General features: G+C 31.0%; 3 protein-coding genes across 10 annotated transcripts in view; 2 read left to right on the forward strand and 1 right to left on the reverse strand.

The window, feature by feature from the left end:
• The window catches only part of LOC108741283 (major facilitator superfamily domain-containing protein 12), a 25,541-nt gene extending 10,840 nt beyond the window's left edge, over positions 1-14,701 (forward strand). For 2 of the 8 annotated variants that reach the window (XM_018476028.2, XM_018476035.2), the window contains exons 2-10: positions 10,297-10,483; positions 12,036-12,119; positions 13,191-13,389; positions 13,452-13,563; positions 13,619-13,797; positions 13,864-14,053; positions 14,118-14,226; positions 14,331-14,481; positions 14,531-14,701. In XM_018476028.2, coding sequence (XP_018331530.1) covers positions 10,297-10,483; positions 12,036-12,119; positions 13,191-13,389; positions 13,452-13,563; positions 13,619-13,797; positions 13,864-14,053; positions 14,118-14,226; positions 14,331-14,481; positions 14,531-14,666 — 1,347 coding nt within the window. In that variant the 3' untranslated portion in view covers positions 14,667-14,701. Of the gene's footprint in view, positions 1-1,387; positions 1,679-5,313; positions 5,587-6,980; positions 7,206-7,966; positions 8,113-9,737; positions 9,823-10,296; positions 10,484-12,035; positions 12,120-13,190; positions 13,390-13,451; positions 13,564-13,618; positions 13,798-13,863; positions 14,054-14,117; positions 14,227-14,330; positions 14,482-14,530 lie in introns of those variants that run through there. The other 6 variants (XM_018476031.2, XM_018476034.2, XM_018476032.2 and 3 more) reach the window with 6 other exon arrangements.
• Positions 14,702-15,480: 779 nt separating this feature from the next.
• Positions 15,481-17,908, forward strand: LOC108741297 (protein pygopus). Its single transcript, XM_018476060.2, has 6 exons — positions 15,481-15,781; positions 15,846-16,019; positions 16,113-16,325; positions 16,388-16,491; positions 16,552-16,673; positions 17,072-17,908. The coding sequence occupies exons 1-6, from the start codon at positions 15,481-15,483 to the stop codon at positions 17,190-17,192; spliced, it is 1,035 nt and encodes a 344-aa protein (XP_018331562.1). The 3' UTR covers positions 17,193-17,908.
• Positions 17,909-18,398: 490 nt separating this feature from the next.
• On the reverse strand, positions 18,399-18,965 carry LOC108741298 (small nuclear ribonucleoprotein F). Its single transcript, XM_018476061.1, has one exon. It carries the CDS (start codon positions 18,845-18,847, stop codon positions 18,581-18,583), a length of 267 nt encoding a protein of 88 aa, XP_018331563.1. The 5' UTR covers positions 18,848-18,965; the 3' UTR covers positions 18,399-18,580.
• Positions 18,966-20,692: the final 1,727 nt, after the last annotated feature.

Genomic DNA, 20,692 nt, shown 5'->3' on the forward strand with positions numbered 1-20,692 from the left:
AATTTTTTTCATTAAAATGTAATCTATTTGTTAGCTTTTCCTTTACAAATCTATCCTAGGTTATTTTTTCCTGATCTAGTAAATGTTAGTTAATGTAGATACATGTGTCATTTATTTTATGTCCTGTTGTACTAGTACGTAAATGTAAAAATTCTAGCATATAGTAGGGATACATGTGATAGGTGTTTACGTAAGATTTCTTCAGTGTCACCGCACACCTGTGATTTTTAATTGACGTTTATTTCTTCGAGAACTACTTTATTTCAAGTACACACCATAGAGTCAGTTGCTGATGCAAGACAGTCCTGCGCTTTTGTACGAATTGCGTTGAAAAAGCTCCTTCAAAGTTATCCATAACATTTAGAAGGATGACTTACGGATTTATGATTTACTTTTATATTAAATTGAACTATTTTCTCCCATGTATTATATACATCTAGTTTTACCAGAGCACATAATTGATTGCAATGATTTTGGTAAATGAAATAAAGAAACGGTAAATGTGGGAATTCAGATTAATGGTATCGGTAAATTAAAATGTGTGTAGTAGTAGTAGTAGTAGGTAGAAAACGTATAACAAATGGAAAATGTCTTGGTAATAATTACATAAGTTGAAATAAAAACTCAACTGGTGCCTCTGTATCTTCCTTTTACGATTTAGCGCTATGTTTTTAACTTAAGAAATTATGCAATAGTGCCAGAGGCAATCCAACAGGTGTACAGCAGCAAATGTTAATTTAAAATTTTATTCGTGGGCTTCAAGTGGGAACAAGTCGAAGGAGAGGCAACATATATAATATGTACATATACACATTATACTATTAGGTATATTATGTGCGTAACATATTTACTAGTTACAGTAACATGGAAATTTCATATTTTTACTTATCTTTCTAGCACACTGCCTATCATAATAACTAACAGGTTAATCACAAATTATACTTCCAGCAGGTACCTAACAAGATAGTCCTTTCACAAGCTACGACTTAAACGAAAATTATATAATTAACAAGTCCATAGTTTCGCCGAAAAGAGTACACGAAAAATTTCCTAATAAATGTTATTGAATTGTCTGAAGAAACTTCTTCTAAAAATATTACGTCAAATTATATCTAACTCCTTCGGGCGCTTATACATCCTTAATATTTAGAAGGAGTTCCTGTTTTGAACATAAAACTTCATCATCATCATAAGGTCATCAATTCTAAGATTGGTTGAACATGCACCTACATTATATTGAGCTAATTTTCGCATTTCCCTAATCTGTAATCAATAATCTAATCTAGGTCTGCCTCTACTTCTCTTAACTCCTGTTTCTGCTTCTGATACATATGTCTTTAATTAGTCCTTCATGCCTATAACTACTCCTTCATGCCTAAGTGGGTTTCATGTTATAGTTCTTATAGATAAAACTTAGGAGATATTGACTATTGGTTATGATCATTACAGAAACATCAAATAGAAGAATAAGTGCAAGATGTTAAGGCATTTTTCTCTACCGCCCTTGTATAGCTTATCAAAAGAAAAATCTAAGAGGAAGTAAACGTCGATAGAATAGATTTGATAAGTCATATATCTAATGGAACTATCATAGTGTGTAAATATTGTGTGACAACGCAATGTGCAGGTAAACATATGCATTTTTTGAACAATGGTGATAATAAATATAAACACGAAGGTACAGTTTGTAGATAACCTTGAAACAACTATAACAAATACTTATTTTTCATAGTTTTGCGTAACATAATATGCAAATGTTACATAATACACCTTAGTGTTGTGTTACTTTTGTGGGAGCGACTGTTTACAGATTTTTGTTTCACATACTTAACTTTTAAATATTTATAGGTACAAAAGACGAACTACAACATAGTTATAGCTTTTTTATTTGATTATTTCTTTCGGTATAGTAGACTAAAGTATCCATGTGCCTTCTAAGGATTAGACATTTATGTGTGCCCTTCTTCGGTCAACTATCCGATAGTCAAGCTTTCGATATGAATTTTTTGTTGCTTAAGAAAGTATATGTAGATTAATAGCATTACATATGCTGTAGATTAGACAAAGAGTGTAATGGAATAGTAGCTAGTAAAATGTGTAGCGGAAAAAAAGCGATCGGCGTACACAAGAGGTTATCGGAGATTATATCAATGAACATTTCCAATTAGACTTAGGCCGTAGGCAGAAAGTGCACGTTTGCAGAAGTTTTTACATTGCCTAGAAATACGTACCTTCTATTGTAAAGTGGCTAGCATATTCAGTCAACCGGAAAATAATTGAAAACTGTTAAAATTATCTATCACATCAAATACAGGGACAGCAAAGAAAGTCCAGTAATGACTACGGTTCCTGACTTCGTTAGATAATTTTTAATAAACAGTTATTATAGACATGTTTCGTGATGAACAAAACAACGACAACTTTCTCAAAATGACCCGCTCTTTATACTTTTCACATTTTCCCAATTTGAATTTACAATTGTATATTATCTTATTCTTCTGCCTCGAAGAACAAACTGCATCGGACTAACTTTTCTTTTTATATCTAACTATTTTCCGATAATCCATTTCACGTATTTTAAACCTTCCAAGGGACACACCTTACAATAAGATTATCTGCACACATATCTACATAATTATGTAAGTACTTAAGTTTTGTGTTGTATTTACATAATATCACGAAGAAAAAAATTAATAATTTGTACAGTTTGAAAAATAGCGCTTAACCTTTTGCTTTAGAAGAAAAACGAGTGACTTGTAAGTCGTTCAATAATGATTTATAAAATCGTTTATAATTCCGTACCGCTTACCTTCAAGGTACTATTAAGTATTTTATAATGATGTTTTTGGCGCCCGATGTTAAATAGATTATTAGTACAAGTAAATGGTTGTTTAAAATAGTTAAAAACAAATTGTTACGCTGACTCAAGATGCTGAGTAATACTACTACTTGCAATTATACTACTCGGCGTATTTTTTTTACTATAGTTACAATAATTGCACTGGCGTAACGACAAAACGCTTCATATTTAACACTACACAACTGATGGTATAGTTTACATGATTGTACTAACCGGTTTTTTTATCGCAATTACTAAATGATTCAATGTCCGTGGCCTCAATTCTAATAAGTATCAGGAAAGGAATGATTTAGATGTACAATTGTTGTAAGAAGGGTGAATGTGATTGATGTACGCCACTGTATGTATTCTTGCTTCAATAATAGTTTAGATCGGTTGTCCGTTATAATAGTTAATGCATTAAAAAAGTAGAGGCCAGCAAGGCATGAAATTACAAACAGGCAACTTGTTGGACAAAGATATTTTGAGGATATCGTACTTCAAATTTTTCAACAATTTCCGTTACCTACCGATTACAATACTGTTGTTGCTAACAAAAAAATAGCAACTATTTACAAGAGGCAGCCTCTTTTTAAATTGCTTGTCAAACTACAAAATATGCAAACAAAATTGATAGCGGAGGTTCACTGCTGTGACTTTTTTGATAAACTTTTACTGAATATATTTAGCAATAATATACATGAATTATTGTACCCAAAAACGAACACTGCATGAACGTAGAGCAGAATCATCATATTGCATATTGCGTAAAATATTTTTTTTACGCTCGCTGATTTTACTGTAAGCAGGTCATAATTTAATGAAAAAGCAGGAAATAGATGCTAGCTGTATGAGTATAGAGGATATTTCAAAACTATTTTCCTACATCCTGCGAACTTGACAATATTTTATTGTTCGTTTCAATTAAAATTTTCATTCGTTACTATATTTTTACTAAAATATATGAAGTAATTAAAACCTAAAAAAGCGCTCGTGAAATATTTAGGAAATGGAAGGTATTAAATAAGCTTTGAAAAGGGCCCATTATGTAAAAAAAATACGTAGAATCTTGTGGTTTTAACAATTTTCGAGTGCGGTGTCAAATAGGTACTCATCGGCGTTATTTTCGCTAAAATATGTAAAATAATTGAAACATAAAAAGGCGCTCGTGAAATTATTGTCAGATGGACGATATTTACTAAACTCTGAGAAGTGATAATTATGTAAAAAAGTACGTAGAATCTCATGGTGTTAACAATTTTTAAGTGCGGCGTCGAATAGGTACTCATCGGCGTTGATTTCTCTAAAATATGTAAAATAATTGAAACATAAATAAGCGCTCATGAAATTATTATGAGATGAAAGATATTTACTACACTTTAAAAAGTGATAGTATGTCAAATAGTTTAATAATAGATAGGTAAATGTGCGTTCCGGGGATTGTTGGGAGATGAAAGGTATTTTACTATGCTTTGATTATTTACTGAACGGACTTACAAATCCTTTAATAAAAAAGGCTTGTGCGTTACAAACTTTCAACGGTCGTAACTTATTTAAGACATTGAGAACATAATAAGTTAAAGTTTTAGTGGCTTTTAATGGTAATAACTAATTACAAAATACATCGTTAACAATACGATTGACTATCAATTTCAGCGGTCAACTATTATTGGTAATCCAGCGTTTAATCAGAAAATAAAATTGCACTATACAATAAAAAAAGTACTATATATATCTTAATAGCAGGAAATGAAGCTGTCTGCATTTATTGTCGATTTATTGGCAAACATAAAACATTATCTTCTGTCAAATGTCTGACATATTGGCTAATGAAAATTTTCATACAGTTACAACATGCTACAACAAACTTCAGGTGGTTTTCTTTTGACTTTTCTACCAGCCAATACAACTTCAACCACTGTGCTTGTGGTTTCTTTATCTTATTTCAGTAATGTATTTGTTTTTAAAAAATATTGTGATGCATGAAAATTTATGCCAGATAGTGGTACCACGTTTTCTTGCTTTAATGAAGTGCTTCCTAACTTTCTGATATTCTAAACTGTTACAGGTAGTTGGGTTTTGTTACGTTGATATAGGAAAGAAGATAAAGAAATGTAAAATAAATTTACCTTTCTCTCGAGATGTAAAGGCAGACAGTTATTTACTATTATTATTAATATTTTCTCTGAAACAAGTAAAATAATTCGAAGTTATATATAGATACATTCGGAATTAGGCACTAATCGGTAGTGTTTTATAATAATTACGTAAGGACTAAGGACAACATTGTGATTTCAATAAAAAATGAAATTAACTTCACTTGTACATATATGTCTGTGGTTTGCAGCGAATGGCATTTAGAAAAACGAGTTTTGTAAGGTAAAAAGTCTGTCTCAGGCCAACAGCGTATAATATCAAAAGACTCTTTTAAATTATTATTGAGCCATTTAATGCTTCACATAAATATCAGCCTTCTGGCAGTAATGAAATTGATTTATTTCAAAAATTAGCAAAACAAAAAGCCCTAGTACAATATATGTTAACGTTTAGCAGTCTGATAGAACAGTAGCAACTCGTAAGTAAGCTAAGAAGAGGAAAACAGTATAGGTAAACTTTGCCTGCATATATAACTAATTTAGAAATTTTATTTTGAAACTTTAAGAAAAGCGTTCTGTACGGTGAAAACTGCTCTTTTTATTGGTCTGAACAGATTTTATATCATACTTGAAACAAGTTGAAGAGCTAGAGTAAGTCCCGGAAAAAGGCTCCCGAAAAAAAAATGCCCCCGAAAACTGTCTGATAATATAGGGTTGTTCGGAAAGTCATTTCGTTTTTTCCCGACAGAGGATTTAATTGTATTCTTTTGCACCCAACTTCACATTTAAGCCGTATAATTTTTATATGCTTTGAGAGCTCATATAGCAAGGCTTGTGTGTGAAAAATTCCAATTAATTCTACGCAGTAGTTTTTGGTTGGTGCCCTTTTAAATATGGAGAGCGATAAGCAGCATTTTCGACATATCTTACTGTTTTACTACAGAAAGGGTAAAAATGCTGTTCAAGCCAGAAAGAAATTAACTGATGTGTATGGAGAAGGTGTGTTGACAGTACGCCAGTGCCAGAACTGATTCGCTAAATTTCGATCCGGAAATTTTGATGTCGAAGATGCACCACGTTCGGGAAGGCCGGTTGAAGCTGATAAAGACGCGATAAAGGCATTAGTTGATGTGAACCGGCGAATAACAACACGTGAGATCGTATTGAGGTTAAATTTATCAAATTCAACAGTTTATGACCACTTGAAAGGCCTGGGATTATCCTCGAAGCTCGATGTATGGGTTCCCCATGTTCTCACAGAGAGAAATCTGTGTCGCCGCATTGACGTCTGCGATTCGCTTCTCAAACGTCACGAAAATGATCCGTTTTTGAAGCGCATCGTCACTGGGGACGAAAAATGGGTTGTATACAACAACGTCAAACGCAAGAGGTCATGGAGCAAAAAAGATGAACCGGCTCAAACCATTTCCAAAGCCGATATTCACCAAAAAAAGGTGATGCTGTCTGTTTGGTGGGATTTTAAAGGAATAGTTTTTTTTGAGCTTTTACCGGATAACACAACGATTAATTCGGAAGTCTACTGTCATCAGCTGGACAAACTGAATGATGCACTTCAACAGAAAAGGTCAGAACTAATCAACAGGAAAGGTGTAGTGTTTCACCAAGACAACGCGAGACCTCACACAAGTTTGGTCACTCGCCAAAAGCTTTTACAGCTTGAATGGGATACAATGCTACACCCACCATATTCTCCAGACCTGGCACCATCGGATTATTATTTGTTCCGGTCAGTCCAAAATTTTTTAGACGGTAAAACCTTCACCTCAAATGAGGAGGTCAAAAACCTCCTCGATCAGTTTTTTGCCAGCAAAGACCAAAAATTTTATGAGCGTGGAATTATGCTACTACCAGAAAGATGGTAAAAGGTGTTGGACCAGAACGGTCAATATATAATTTGATAAAGTATTTGTTTATTATACGAAAACTGTCTTTCATTTCCACAAAAAAAAACGAAATGACTTTCCGAACAACCCTATAGAATCACGTTACGTTTCTAATAAAATTTACCATTTACCTTATTTTAGTCGGCACTGATGGTTGCATGTTGCATGTTAAGTTCATTGTAAGAATTTGCATAGAAACATTGACAACGCGGCGGCAAGTTCTTGGAGGTGAACACACTATCCTCGTCGTACTAATTAGATCGACGATATAGAATTTCATTTGCGAAACCCTCTATGTATTTTAGTATATGTATAAGTGGCATTCGTATCAGACGTTGTAAAGAACTCCTGCTTTTCCAAATGGCGGTGAGTCATTGTTTTTAATTATGTATTGCTAAAAAATTACTCATGCACCACCACCCCTTTGCGATAAACAATGAGACACAACCTTACACATACACGAGAGTTGTACCCTCTAGTGAATTCATCGTCTACATGAAACTAGGCATTTTCCAAATCTACAAGCTGTTATTGTATTCGGTTACGGGAAGCCCACACGGAAATAATCGTTTGCTAAATTGTAATTTAATTAACCATCTTAATTTTTAATTATGTACAATGTGCAATGGGCGAAACCTTACGCAATTGTGCTATAAAAGGAGTTAGAACTCGAAAACGAAAACAACGTTTGGTAGAATTAATAAATTTGTCGTTTTTTAAAAAGATATTTGTCCAATTTTTGTAGTAATTAATTACGAAAAAACGTACTCTTTTATGTTCAAATCTAACAAATTTATTATATTACTAGCCACTGATGATCTTTCTGCTTTCGGTCGACAACAGTTTAAGTTTGCTTTGAAGAAGTAAACTGCAAAGCTCGCGAAACATCCGCCCAAATTAGGACTCACCATAAAATTTGTACATATGTATCCATAATATCCAATACAATGGCTACTAATCGTCGTGAATGCCACGATCACTATCATAATTTTATCGGATCAAGAGAAATAAAACAACACAAAAAAGCGAAGAATCTTTTCATTATCTTTTTCATATTTTGCTTTTATTTCCCATCCTGGTTCAGTAGTTTTGTGCTTTTGTAATTTAATTAAAAATAATGTTAACAGTTAATGCAGTCGTAACAGAAAGGGGAAAAGAAAAGTTGTTCTTTGAGAGTAATTTCCTGAAAACGGAAGGAATTTTAAACCCTAATCAGGACGATAACTCACGTTCTGAAAATTCAAGAAATGGATGAATTGACGCTGGTAGGTTGGTAGGTACAATAAATACTACTTTAGATCTCATATTATAGAAAAACTTATTGTGCATCACGTTTCAGCAATTTCGGTAAAACCTGTTCGTTAGGTACTATGGGGGTATTTATGATTCCTGGGTGCTTTAGAAATCCTTGTAACAATAACTTTCCTGGTGGGTATACGACCTTCTCACGCAAGTGTAGCTTTTCAAGCCCTTGGTCGTTGAATTTTTTTTATCCACTACAGTTGACATAGTTGTGAGTTAACATGAGAAATGTAAAAAACATACATTTGTATATTATTTGCTTCTATAACTGCTAATCCATCGGATAGTTCTGTAATCTAGTCACATAAATTTTTAATTGTTGTTCACACTTGCTTGAGGACAACAATTTAAACTTTAGGCAATCTTGAATTGTACATTCCAAAATATTTGTTATTGACGAGAACTACAATTATATTATTATTATTATAAATTACAAGTAGTCATGGTCGTATCTGTGTATAGTACAATAGTTAGAGAGTGGCAACACTCCAAGGACTTTCATGATATACTTAAGTGAATTCAACAATAAATGCATAAATAAATAAAAATAACATGAACGCTAGGTGAAAGTATCAATCAATCTGTTGAAATTTATAGATTCACCTATTATGATGATGCAGTTACATATAATCTACGGTTTATATCTAATTACCTATACAATTTTTGGTCAATTTTGACTTTATTCCATTGGTTAATGAATTTAAGCAATTAAAGACATGATGTCTTTGGTTTGATGCGAACTTAATGTGTCTAAACATGTATTATTCAACCATTGACACTTGTTTTTCGATTAAAAGTTGATTTATTCCTGGATGTTATTAATTATTAAAAAACTGACCGTATTTTTGGCCGATGTTGCGGAGTCTGCGACAGTACAAATGTTTAAAAACAATGTTTTTACGGTATTGTACATATGAGCTATTCTCTTAACTGATCTGAAAATCGTGAATAGGTGAGAAAAATCAATTAGCGTGATTTGTAAAATGATTCATTGCCGGTTTACTCATCGGTTGTCTAGTGTAAAGAGTAATAATTGAGTAACAGTTAGTCACAGTTGAGATGACCCCAAGCAATATTTGAATAGCAAGAAAAAAAAAAGCACCGGTCCTACTTATTACGAGAACTTAACAGATTTTCACACGCTTCTTACAGTATGAACTAAAAGTAATGCAGGAGGCTTTAAATTAAATAAAAAATTAAGTGTTCTACAGCACTTACGAACAAATCGCCGATGTTGTTTGTTGTAGTGTTATGTTTGGACAGAAAAGGGAAACAATTAGTTTAATTTACATTAGAAATCTTTCGTTTTTAGTCTTGCTAAAAGAGCTAAAAAATCCTTATTAAGCTCTTACACCCACAGTGGTATCGTTATTTTTAAGAATTCTCTTGGCCGATAAACGAGATGGGATATGTTGATGGCAACATTCGACAAATGACACCATTAGATATATACATATACGTATGTATGCATTTGCAACTGGCATAGTAAATAACCGTACTTATATGTACTATATAACATGTCGTCGACCGCTTAGGTCGCTTGTTGGATGGACGATGCGTGTAATAATCCTTTTTTTTAAATCGCAAAATCAATGTGGACATATCTCGTAAAGCGTGTCCAACCTCCAATTGTCACATGTAAATTTGATGTACATGTGCACATACTAAACCCCTTCAAGAAGTAAGATGTTCTTGATGAAACAATAAATTTCTCAAATACTATGAAACTGAAAGGATAATACAACTTTTAAACTTTTTTAAATACAATGAATTGAAGCCCAATTATGTTTTACTTTATGAATAATTAAAAAAAATATTAATATTTAAATGNTATTAATATTTATATTATAAACTACTCAAGAGTTTAATTAACCGATTGGAATTTGTCGGTATTGCTTCAATAACTTTTAACAACAATTTTCTTGGGTATTTCAGTTATTTGTTAAAGGAAAGAGAATTATAACGTTTTTTAAATTTAAATTGCACAATTAATTGAATGTTGACCTGACCTGGTTTGATTTTATATTAAAAATCGTTCAAATCAGTTCGCGTATCAACAATTTTGTTTATTTGTTCCTATTTGTTAAAAAAAATGTTGTTTTAGTTCTTTTTTTTATTCTTTTTCGTGCCGATGACAAATTACTTGTTGTTTCAGGTATCTTCGGACTTAGGTGCGGAATCAAATAATTTTGGGAAACGTTCAAGACTGGAAAATATTTATTTTGGATTGGGTCACGTATATAATGACTTGTGTGCCTCAGTTTGGTTTTCCTATACACTTTTCTATTTGCAAATTGTCATGGAAATACCATCAACCACTGCCGGACTTCTGATAATGACAGGTAGAGAGATTTATCAAAGTTGCAAACAGGAAATGCCTATTTGACTATTATTTCTATGAAAACATATTTTTTAAAAAAAAGTTAATATAAAATTCGTGTCTAATTCTTTGACTTGACTTGACTATAAAATATTGTGTAGGTTTTGTATAAAAGCCGTTGAAACGCATTAGGTAGGCATTGATTCGAGTGATTCATGGTACTTCTTTTTAGGCAAAATTTGTATCTTTGCCTACACATATTGGTAGTATAAGCTATAATGTTAAGAACTTCCGTCAAAACAAGATTCAAACAGGTTTTAAGTACCAAATTATACATATTAACGAGTCGAGATATAATGTATAATTCTAGTGAATAATATAACTAAATTTTAAACTCTTTATTATACCGCTGTACTGATAAACCGTTAGCATCCTATGATTTTCCGACAACAAATGAATTATATCTATTATTAAAAACGAATGGCGAAAAGAAGAAATACACAAGTACATAAAAATAAATGTTTAATTGGTGAAAGGTAATGTTTACGTCAAGCTTACAGAACTGACAAAAAAATATAACAACTTCTAAAGATTAACTACATATTTATGAAGATTTTGTACATATTCTCTAACACAAATACTCAAGAGTGAAACAAAAACGAATCGAATTTAGAATAAATAAAAAAAAAACTGACACGTCTTTCCTTTAACGCCAAAGAAAAAGAAACAGAAACTGTCTATTCGCTTTCTTTACAAAGTATTCTTTGTCTAAAGGAATATACATATCAAAGGCAACTTGTTAGAACCATAAATTTTACTTGTCAGCAGTTTAAAGCAGTAACTGATTCATGAAACATACACTGCTTTGTTTCAAACCACCCTTCACTTCAATATCAACCCAAGAATAAAATGTTTGTAACGCTAAATAATGTTATAATACCTCGTTGTTTGGATAAATTAAAAATCAATCTTTATTTATTTAACAGGCAATAATCTTGTATATATTTATCTAAATGATATTTAAAATATCATCCACAACAAGTATAAGTAAAATACGCAATATAAACTGCATAAATAAGTATACAAGAGGAAGTTAATTATTCTTACTACTAATTAGTTTCAGTGAATACCATTTGCTGAACCAGTATTTGTATTTTTGCATCAAGTTTTCCGACAGTTGCAAATCACCGAACTTCCTTCCCTTTTATTTTAAAAGCACTTTCAAAAACAAAATGGATAAAAGTTGCTCTCTTCGAGAGAATCTACTTAGGATTGTATAACTTTCTTATCAACAGCACCTTCTTGAGATTAAATAATATAATTAAAGTAACAAATTATTAGACACCGTCATGTTTGTTTGGTAGTTTAAAAGGCAAAAAGGAGTTCGGTACAAATAAAAACTATTTAATATCCTCTGTTATACTTGAGCATCCTGTATACTGAATGTATAATTTAATTGAAGTGTATAAAACCCACGCTGGTTCTAGTAATTTTTTTTAACTTGACGATCGAGCACGATGACGGTAAGATAAGAAGTAGGCATACAGTGACTAGGATTTTTTTACAAATTTCAGGACAAGTTACTGATGCAATTGCAACTCCTGTAGCAGGATGGACAATCGACAGAGTCGGCACTCGTCGGGCGTGGCATGCAACAGGTGCACTTTTATTTTTTTTTTTCTTTTCAGCTGACTTCTAGTTCTGATATCCGCTGCTCAACACCAGAACTCATCTGTCGTTACATTTATAAGAAATACGACAGATTTACTGTAAAGGTACTCTTTTGCAAATAGTTTGTTTGTAAATGTACATAGATGCATATATTTCTATGTATATTATATGCACTTGCAAACAGTTGCAGGTGTTTCCGTGGAAAAGTCCGGAAATTGGAAGCTCGCTTTTAAATTTTCTTTATTTGGGTGCCCAGTTAGTTATTAATAAAACGGCATCCTTTTAAATGAAACAATTAATTTTTCTATTTTGATGTTAAAAATTTTGCTAGTATCACCGATCAAACATTATATAAATATAAAATGATGAATGAAAATTGTACACATTGGTCATTGAAGGTATTAGAAGCACAAAAAGGGGAGAGCCCAAAAAATTCTAAACTCCTTTAAAATGGATAATCTAAAATATTGGATCGATATTGTTTTCCGGGTTCAGTGTCATGGTCCATTGAATTTTGAAGTTCCAAATTGATATCAGCACTTGCCAAATCACCACTTATCGTACCTTTAGCAAGGAACTATGAAATTCTATGAATCACGACAAAACAGCCCCCAAAACAATATCGAATTGATATACGCCAGCTGTGTAAAACTGAAAACTACAAGATATTGTGGTGTGCTAATAAATGCCTACAATCCAAAATTCTTAGAAAACGATTCGAAAAACTTCACTTATTAGATGAACCCAAAGCTAAAGAAACTATGGATTCCATTTCTTTCTCTTATTACAATGTGTAAAATATTGGAAACAAAATGCGGTTGTAAATAATTTGATATAAAATGATTGATGTTGATTTTACATTAATAAAATTATTTGCAACCCTATTTTGGCTCTGATCATTCACAGTAAACAAACTATTTTGAGATCAGTATCTTTTTCCAATTAAAACGCACATAACGATAACATTTAATTCTAACTCCACTTTTCCTTCTAATAATTTAAAGTATAATTAACAATAATAAAAGATTTAATTAGTATTAAAGAAAATATCTTTTCAGGTACGTTGTTTGTTACGATCGGATTTTCTTTAATTTTTGCTGTTAACAATAATGGCAATAATTATTTGAGTGTCTTGGTGTATACCAGTTTAATTATTTTATTTCAAATTGGATGGGCTCTAGTACAAATATCCCATCTATCAATGATTCCTTCTTTAGCTAGGGACAATAACCAAAGTAATACACTTACCACTCTAAGGTAAATACTGAGTATATATAATTCATTATATAATTTCGCTACTTAAAAATATGTCTTCCTAGATACACAGCTTCGGTAATTTGTGGAATTATAGTTTATATGACGACATGGGCTGTGTTAAAAGATGACGCAAATCTAAACAACGTTGGACCGGCAGACTTTTATAGATTTCGTGTAAATAATTAAATTTCGTAGAATACATCCAATCACTTCCACAGTATATTTTCAGAAAATTATGTTTATTATCACTGGCATAGGATTATCAGCAGTGATGTTGTTTTATGTTGGTCTCAGAAATAAATGGAATAAATTGCGAACTTATAAACAGTTACAAGAGAACGAAGAGAATAAGGATAAACTTCCAAGGAATTTTTTAAAGTCGTCCATCATTTATAAAGTTTCATTGCTGTACGAGCCATTAAATTAAGCGCGCATCTATTTTCGCCGCAAGTTTAAAATCCATCCCTGTTTTAGCTACATGGCTTCCAGATTATATACAACCTTAAACTTAATTTATATTCCTTTATATTTGGACGAAAGGCAGTCAGATGAGCTATCATCAATTGATGGAATTAGAAGTACGGTAGCTACGGTACCATTTGTCGTTTATGTCGTTTCTTTTATTACTGCGATAATTTTAAATTTTCGGAAACAGAGCGACACGGTAAGGATATGTTTATAAAATACGTTAATTTTATAACGAAAACACTGAAATACCGCTTTTGAAGATTGTTTACGTCTTCGGTTCACTATTTTCAATGTCAGCCAGCATATGGATTGGAATAATTGGAAGAAATACGTCTAAAATTGAAATATACACCATAGCCACTCTAATAGGTAGACACTGTATTTCTTTTAGAATGCTTTGATATATTTCTTTTAAAGCTCGAGAGAGCTTTTTGCTATGCGCCCTAAATGAAAGAGATAATTTGTCTTTCAAGGAATAGGAGGATCCACGACTTTGGTAACTAGTTTATGTTTAACAGCAAAGTATGTTAAAAGTAATGGTTTTGGTGGAGGTTCAGTGTACGGAATCGTTACATTTACTGATAAACTAGCGTCTGGGTTAGCAGTATTTGCAATTCAACATTTGTAAGTAATCGACATTATTATAAATCAAGAAATAAATGAATAATTTTAGGCAAAATTCCTTAGATGAGAATTTTCCTAACTTTTACAGCAGTGTTCTTGCATATGTCTGCGGCATTACCGCACTTTTGGGTTTATTATCAATTACTACTTTATACTGTTGTCCTGTATCTGAAGAAGGCTTGTAATAAATTATAAATAAATAAATTACCTGTCGATTGTAGAAAGCATTACTTATTGAAATTGTTAATTGTTATTTATATAATCGTATCATTAAATAATAAGAAAATATTATGTACTTTTAACTAAGTTAAAGTTTGTTCTAACTAAATTCAAATTTAAATTTTTAAATCTTGGTACTTTTGGGATTGTTAGCTTGGCACACTACTGAGAATTGGTCAGACTGAGTAAATATTTCAACGTTGTCAGATCTACCATAAATTTAATACATCAATTATTTATTGTTTGCTGAATAATAAATTATTTGCTTAAATAATTGTAGATATTATCTATTACAAAAAAATGTGATAATAGTTACTAAAAGTACTTAATATTACGCCTCCTATTCGGACTTATTAATAGAGTCACGGTTCTTTAAGTCGTATTCATAGGATAAGAACATATGAAAATATATTCTCTTCATAATTAAATCATTAAATTAGTTTAATAAATGTAAAGTCCATCAATAGTTTTCTAAATAGAACATATAATTCAACCAGAGTATATTTAATTTGGCAACATGACCACGTTGGTGTTAAGATTAGAAATGGTGTAGTTATGTCTGCCGTATGATGGTAAACAATATTACTTAATTATTTTCTTGGGAGACTTAATATAGTATTTTTATAAAATGAACGTTATTTATGTTTGGCAAGTTATTTATGTGACTTATTTGTGTAATATTGTGAGAATTGGTTGTTGAAAAAAGGAGTGTAAAATTATGTGGCATTCTTCATAGTGCATACATATAAAACTTCCATTGCATTTTTTCTGAAGGAAGAAATGAGTCATTTGGCACCATACCGCCTAAATGTACCAAATTTGTCTAATGAATTGTCCAGTAGTGTATCAAATCCGAAGAAACGAAGAAAAAATGTACAAACACCAATACAGACCCCCCCGAATGTACAGGACTTGTTACCACCTCCTTTGTCAGGATATGGAGATACAATAGTTGCATCAAATCCTTTTGATGATTGCCCAAATACTGTTCACTCAATGAATAGTGTACGCAGTGGCCCTCCTATGGGAGTGGGGCCAGGAATGAATATGGGGCTGCATATGACAATGTGTCGGCCAATTGGTAACATAATTTTCATTAAACTTTATGAAAGTCAGAAACCAATGTAATTAATTTATGCTTGTAGGTTCTCAGATGAATATAAATAGTTCTTCCATGATGCATAGTCCTAATACCCATCAAAATTCGCCTATGATAAGTAATATGATGATGAATGGTCCTAGAATGAATAGTTCAATTGGAAATCAAATGGGATCCCACATGATGAACACTTCAAATGGTCCTATACATCCAATAGCAGGTAGAAATGGCATAATGATGCTGCATTTAAAATTAAATACCAGTTTAGACAGGAAGAGGATTTTTAAAATATTCTCTTAAAATCACTTTTTAGGTCCCATGCATAGCCCTATGGGATCAGGTATGCCCACATCCATGTCAGGGGTTGGTAATGGCCCCATGAATGTTTCTGTAGGTAGTCCCATGGCAGGACCAGGTTCCATGAATGGACCAATGAGCAATGGACCAATGAATGGCCCCATGCATGGAGGTATGAATGGGCCTATGTCAGGAAACATGAACATGAATGTATCAAATGGTCCCATAGGTAAATAATTTATCTTATTATTGTTTAAGAACCATGAAATCCCTTATCTAAAAAAATTTTAGGTCCTCCAATGAATAACAATTTCATGATGTCTCCAATGAGTAATATGTATCCAAAACCAATGCCTCCCAGTGCTGGTAAAGTGTATCCAGCTGACCAGCCAATGGTATTTATGTTTATTTATTAAATATACTGATTCTATACTTCATATTTATTTTAATTGCAGGTATTCAATTCCCAGAATCCCAATGCCCCTCCAATCTATCCTTGTGGTGTATGTCATAAAGAAGTTCATGACAACGATCAAGCTATACTTTGTGAAAGTGGATGTAACTTTTGGTTTCACAGGTATGATTAAGAAAAATTGACTTTTTTAACAAGATATTGTTTGTAAATGTGTTTTATTATTTGTTTTAAACACATCTACACTTCATTCTCTTTTTCTTTTGAAATAACTCAGTAAATGCTAGTATTAATTTCATAGGAAGTGAGTTTCTGTAAATGTGACTTACTTATTTTTTAAATCAAGTCTACACACTTCATTCTTTTTTTCTTTTGAAATATACTAGAAAATAGTCTAGTAGATGTAAATGAGTTTTTGCAAACGTAATTTATTGAGTTTAAATGAAGAAGATGCACTCTATTCTTTTTTTTTATACACTTGTACAGGTAAAAAAACGATTTATTTTATTGAAATGTAGAGCATATTATTTTCAGATATTCAAATAAGAAAATTTCATTTTCAGAGGTTGTACAGGACTAACAGAAGCAGCGTTTCAGCTGTTGACAGCAGAAGTGTATGCTGAGTGGGTATGCGATAAGTGCTTATCATCAAAAAATATACCCCTCGTTAAATTTAAACCCTAGTAGAGCTATATCTTCAGCTGCCACTTATAAATTAATTATAAATAAAAGGAAGACTGAAATGAAAGCAAAGGAAATATGATATACGTTGACAATTGTCTACAATTGGAGCCAAAAAAGACAAAAATGTTGCTTTTGGGCAAATGAGGTGCCACTTAAGGAAAAGATTGTCATTAATGAATTCTTAAGTATCAGTAGATATTTACTTTAAAAATACTTAAATAAAACTTAATTTTTGGCCAGCTTTGGGCCCCCACTTAATTTATTAATGTACTTTTAAGGCTTTTGCTACACTCTGCAATCTGATCTTAATGCAAACTTTTAATTTAGTTTTTATTTCTATTCAAATAAACGTGCTACTTATTGACACCAATTTTGCAGAGTGCTCTTAAAAAAACTGTATTCAGGGCGATTCAAGAAAGTCCAATGAGTTGTAATATTTTTTTTTTTGTTATTTAAGATCTGTTTTGTCATCTGCTGGACCAGAGGTTTGATATTTTTAGTTAAAAATAAATGTAAAGCAGATGAGCCTTGTATAAAAAAAATTACGTGAAGGGTGTATTTATAAATCAGTTAATTTATGTACTTATCAGATTACATTAAATAATTTTATATGGAGTTCTTATGATGTTAATTTTTTTAATAATGTTGTCTTTTATGTACATTTTTTAATAAGGTAACTTATAAATATATGGTTAAATACTGGCCTAAATGTAAAAGTAATGAATTTTATATTCTGTCGTTTTAATATTTAAGGAATAAGGAAATAATTTTAAATTTAATTTTTAATTTTAAAAAGTTGATTTATCAACGATATTTAACAATTTAGAAAGCAATTATCCTATTACCAGCTGCAACAACTTAAAAATTTTAGTAAGTAGACAGTTGTTACAAAATTGCCTTATAAATTTAATAACAATTCTTGTAACTGACAAAAGAATTAATAATAATTTGGTAGTACAGAAAAATTAAGTATTATTTGTACTAATGCATTAAAAATGTACTTTTCTTAGTAAAAAGTATAGTTCTTGAATTTGGACTACTCTCATGCTCTGAATATTATTGTATTAAGCTGTGTAATTAAAATTTGTGATATTTAAAGCAAAATGCAGCAGTATAGACATTACAAAAGGTAAGGCATTTATAAATTAAAGTATATTTTACTTTAAATAACAATATTCGTTTCCATTTAGTTAAAACTCGAATAAGTCTTTTACCATATCTTTAATTCTGAAATGCATACAAACTACACATTATAAATTCAATTAACTTAATATGTAAAATGTACTTATTGTAAAAAAAATTGATCACTTCCTACCATTAATTTGCAAGTAATTATAGTATCAATTATTGATTGATAGCACTTAGTAGTCTTAAGGAAACACAATTTATTAGTCCCTCATTTCACCTTCTTCGTCATCTTCTTCTATACCTTTTATGTAAAGAATGTTGTTGCAACGAATTAGGACTTCACCTAAATTTCCTGTACTGCTTCCACTGATAAATTCTTCAGTATTTGCTAATTGAAGATTCATGTAACTATCAACAGACACCAGATAACCCTTATATTCATGTCCCCACTTGAGCTTCACTAATATTGCTTTACCAGTTAAGCCATTAAGATACGGTTTTGGATTAATAGGCATTGATGTCGCCATTATTTTATAAAATCAATTCTTTCAACAAATATGCTTTTTAAATTTTACTTGTTTATATAGTCAACGCTACTTTTCGTAGGTTATGTAGGTTATGTTTGGCTCTTCCGCAAGATTACCAGGGTCATTTGCTACTGGATAGACTACAAATAACGGTATAAAATAATTTTATTGTTTCCTATTTTTAATTACCACGCAATCATTAAAACATTTATATAGCAACACACAGCAAGTGTTGCTGTATTTAGGAGAAGTAGAAATTTATTGCTAGTTATAATATTAACGGAAGTTTTATGTTTTGGTTAACTACAAAAGTGGCTAAATGAATATCGGTAGAAAAAAGGCCACAAAACATGGTTTGGCGCCAATAAGATCCATTGCAACTTATGCTCTCCTAATACAAAATTTTAAAATTTCCAGTTTCATTGTTAAGTTACGATGTCAGGCCCATCCACCAAACTTTCTAAGATTTATGAGCATAAAAATAAAACATTTATTCAGATTTTTCGCTTAATTCAATAATAAATAAACTAAATATGCAGTCATTTACTTTATTTTTGCCAAAAATTGTTGCTTTTTTTTTCTCTTTTACATTCGATTTTGGTTCATATACATGGGTCGATTTTAGGAGAAAAATACGTAAAAACCCCATAAATAACCATTTTTTTTTAAATAAAGCAAGCCACAGGTAGTCCTTATCTTTTATTAATTAATTGTCCATATCAGTTGTCATTTACTGATGAATTAAAAAAAAAATTGTCCTAATGTTCGATTTTAGTTCCCAAAAATAATCAACAGGTAGCTATACATGGGTTATTTTTGGGAACTAAAATCGAACATTAGGACAATTTTTTTTTTAATTCATCAGTAAATGATAACTGATATGGATAACTGATTAATAAATGATAAGAACTATCTGTGGCTTGCTTTACTTTTATAAAAAAATGTTTATTTATGGCGTTTTTACCTATTTTTCTTCTAAAATCGACCCATGTATATGAACCAGAATCGAATTTTCGCTGAAAATTTTTGCTTAATCATCCTTCTCGTTTGCTTTATTTTTTTCAAGATAATTACATGTTATAATGCTTTTAAGTTTATATAGTTGATAATTATGAATGTATAGCAGATATATTCACTATTTTCTTATTTATTCTGTTGATTCAATAAAACAATAAGAATTGTTAAAATATTTATTTGCTGTTATAAAAAAATACAAATTCAAAAAAGCAACTTCAACTATTGTTACATGCTTTAACAGTTTAATTTTAACATGTTTGCATATATTTTTGCAGTTCACTCAAAGCTTTATTAAGGGATGTTATTCAGCACAACAAATATTTTTTTGTTAATAAAAACATATTTAAATGTACATATATTACACCTAACATTTGTACCACATTTCTTGGTGAATTTCTACAAATTTAATAAATTTACACACATATGTACACATATTGACTACTACAAAGATTGAGGCACAGGTTTTAATAAAAAATACGAAAAACAAACATTTGATTTTACATTAATATAAATCATTTGTACACAACTGAAGTATTTAAGATCAGTTTTAATAAAATCATTCAAGGCAAATGTAAATATTCAATAAAACTATTCTAGTAACATTTCAACAAAATAGAGTACTAATAATATAGTTATATTAATTAAACAGTTAGGATAAAAATGATAATAAAAAGTTAATATTAAAGTGGAAATTACATCGTAATTTATTACAGCTAACATTTTATGAAAATTTAAAGCGAATCACTTTGTAAATAATATAATAAAAACCTCAACTTTTATGTGGTTTTAATTAAACTTTCATATAACAATAAAATTATAAGTTGATTT

The sequence above is a fragment of the Agrilus planipennis genome, unplaced genomic scaffold (assembly GCF_000699045.2).
Source record: "Agrilus planipennis isolate EAB-ADULT unplaced genomic scaffold, Apla_2.0 scaffold199, whole genome shotgun sequence".
In the NCBI taxonomy this organism is placed as follows: Eukaryota; Metazoa; Arthropoda; class Insecta; order Coleoptera; family Buprestidae; genus Agrilus; species Agrilus planipennis.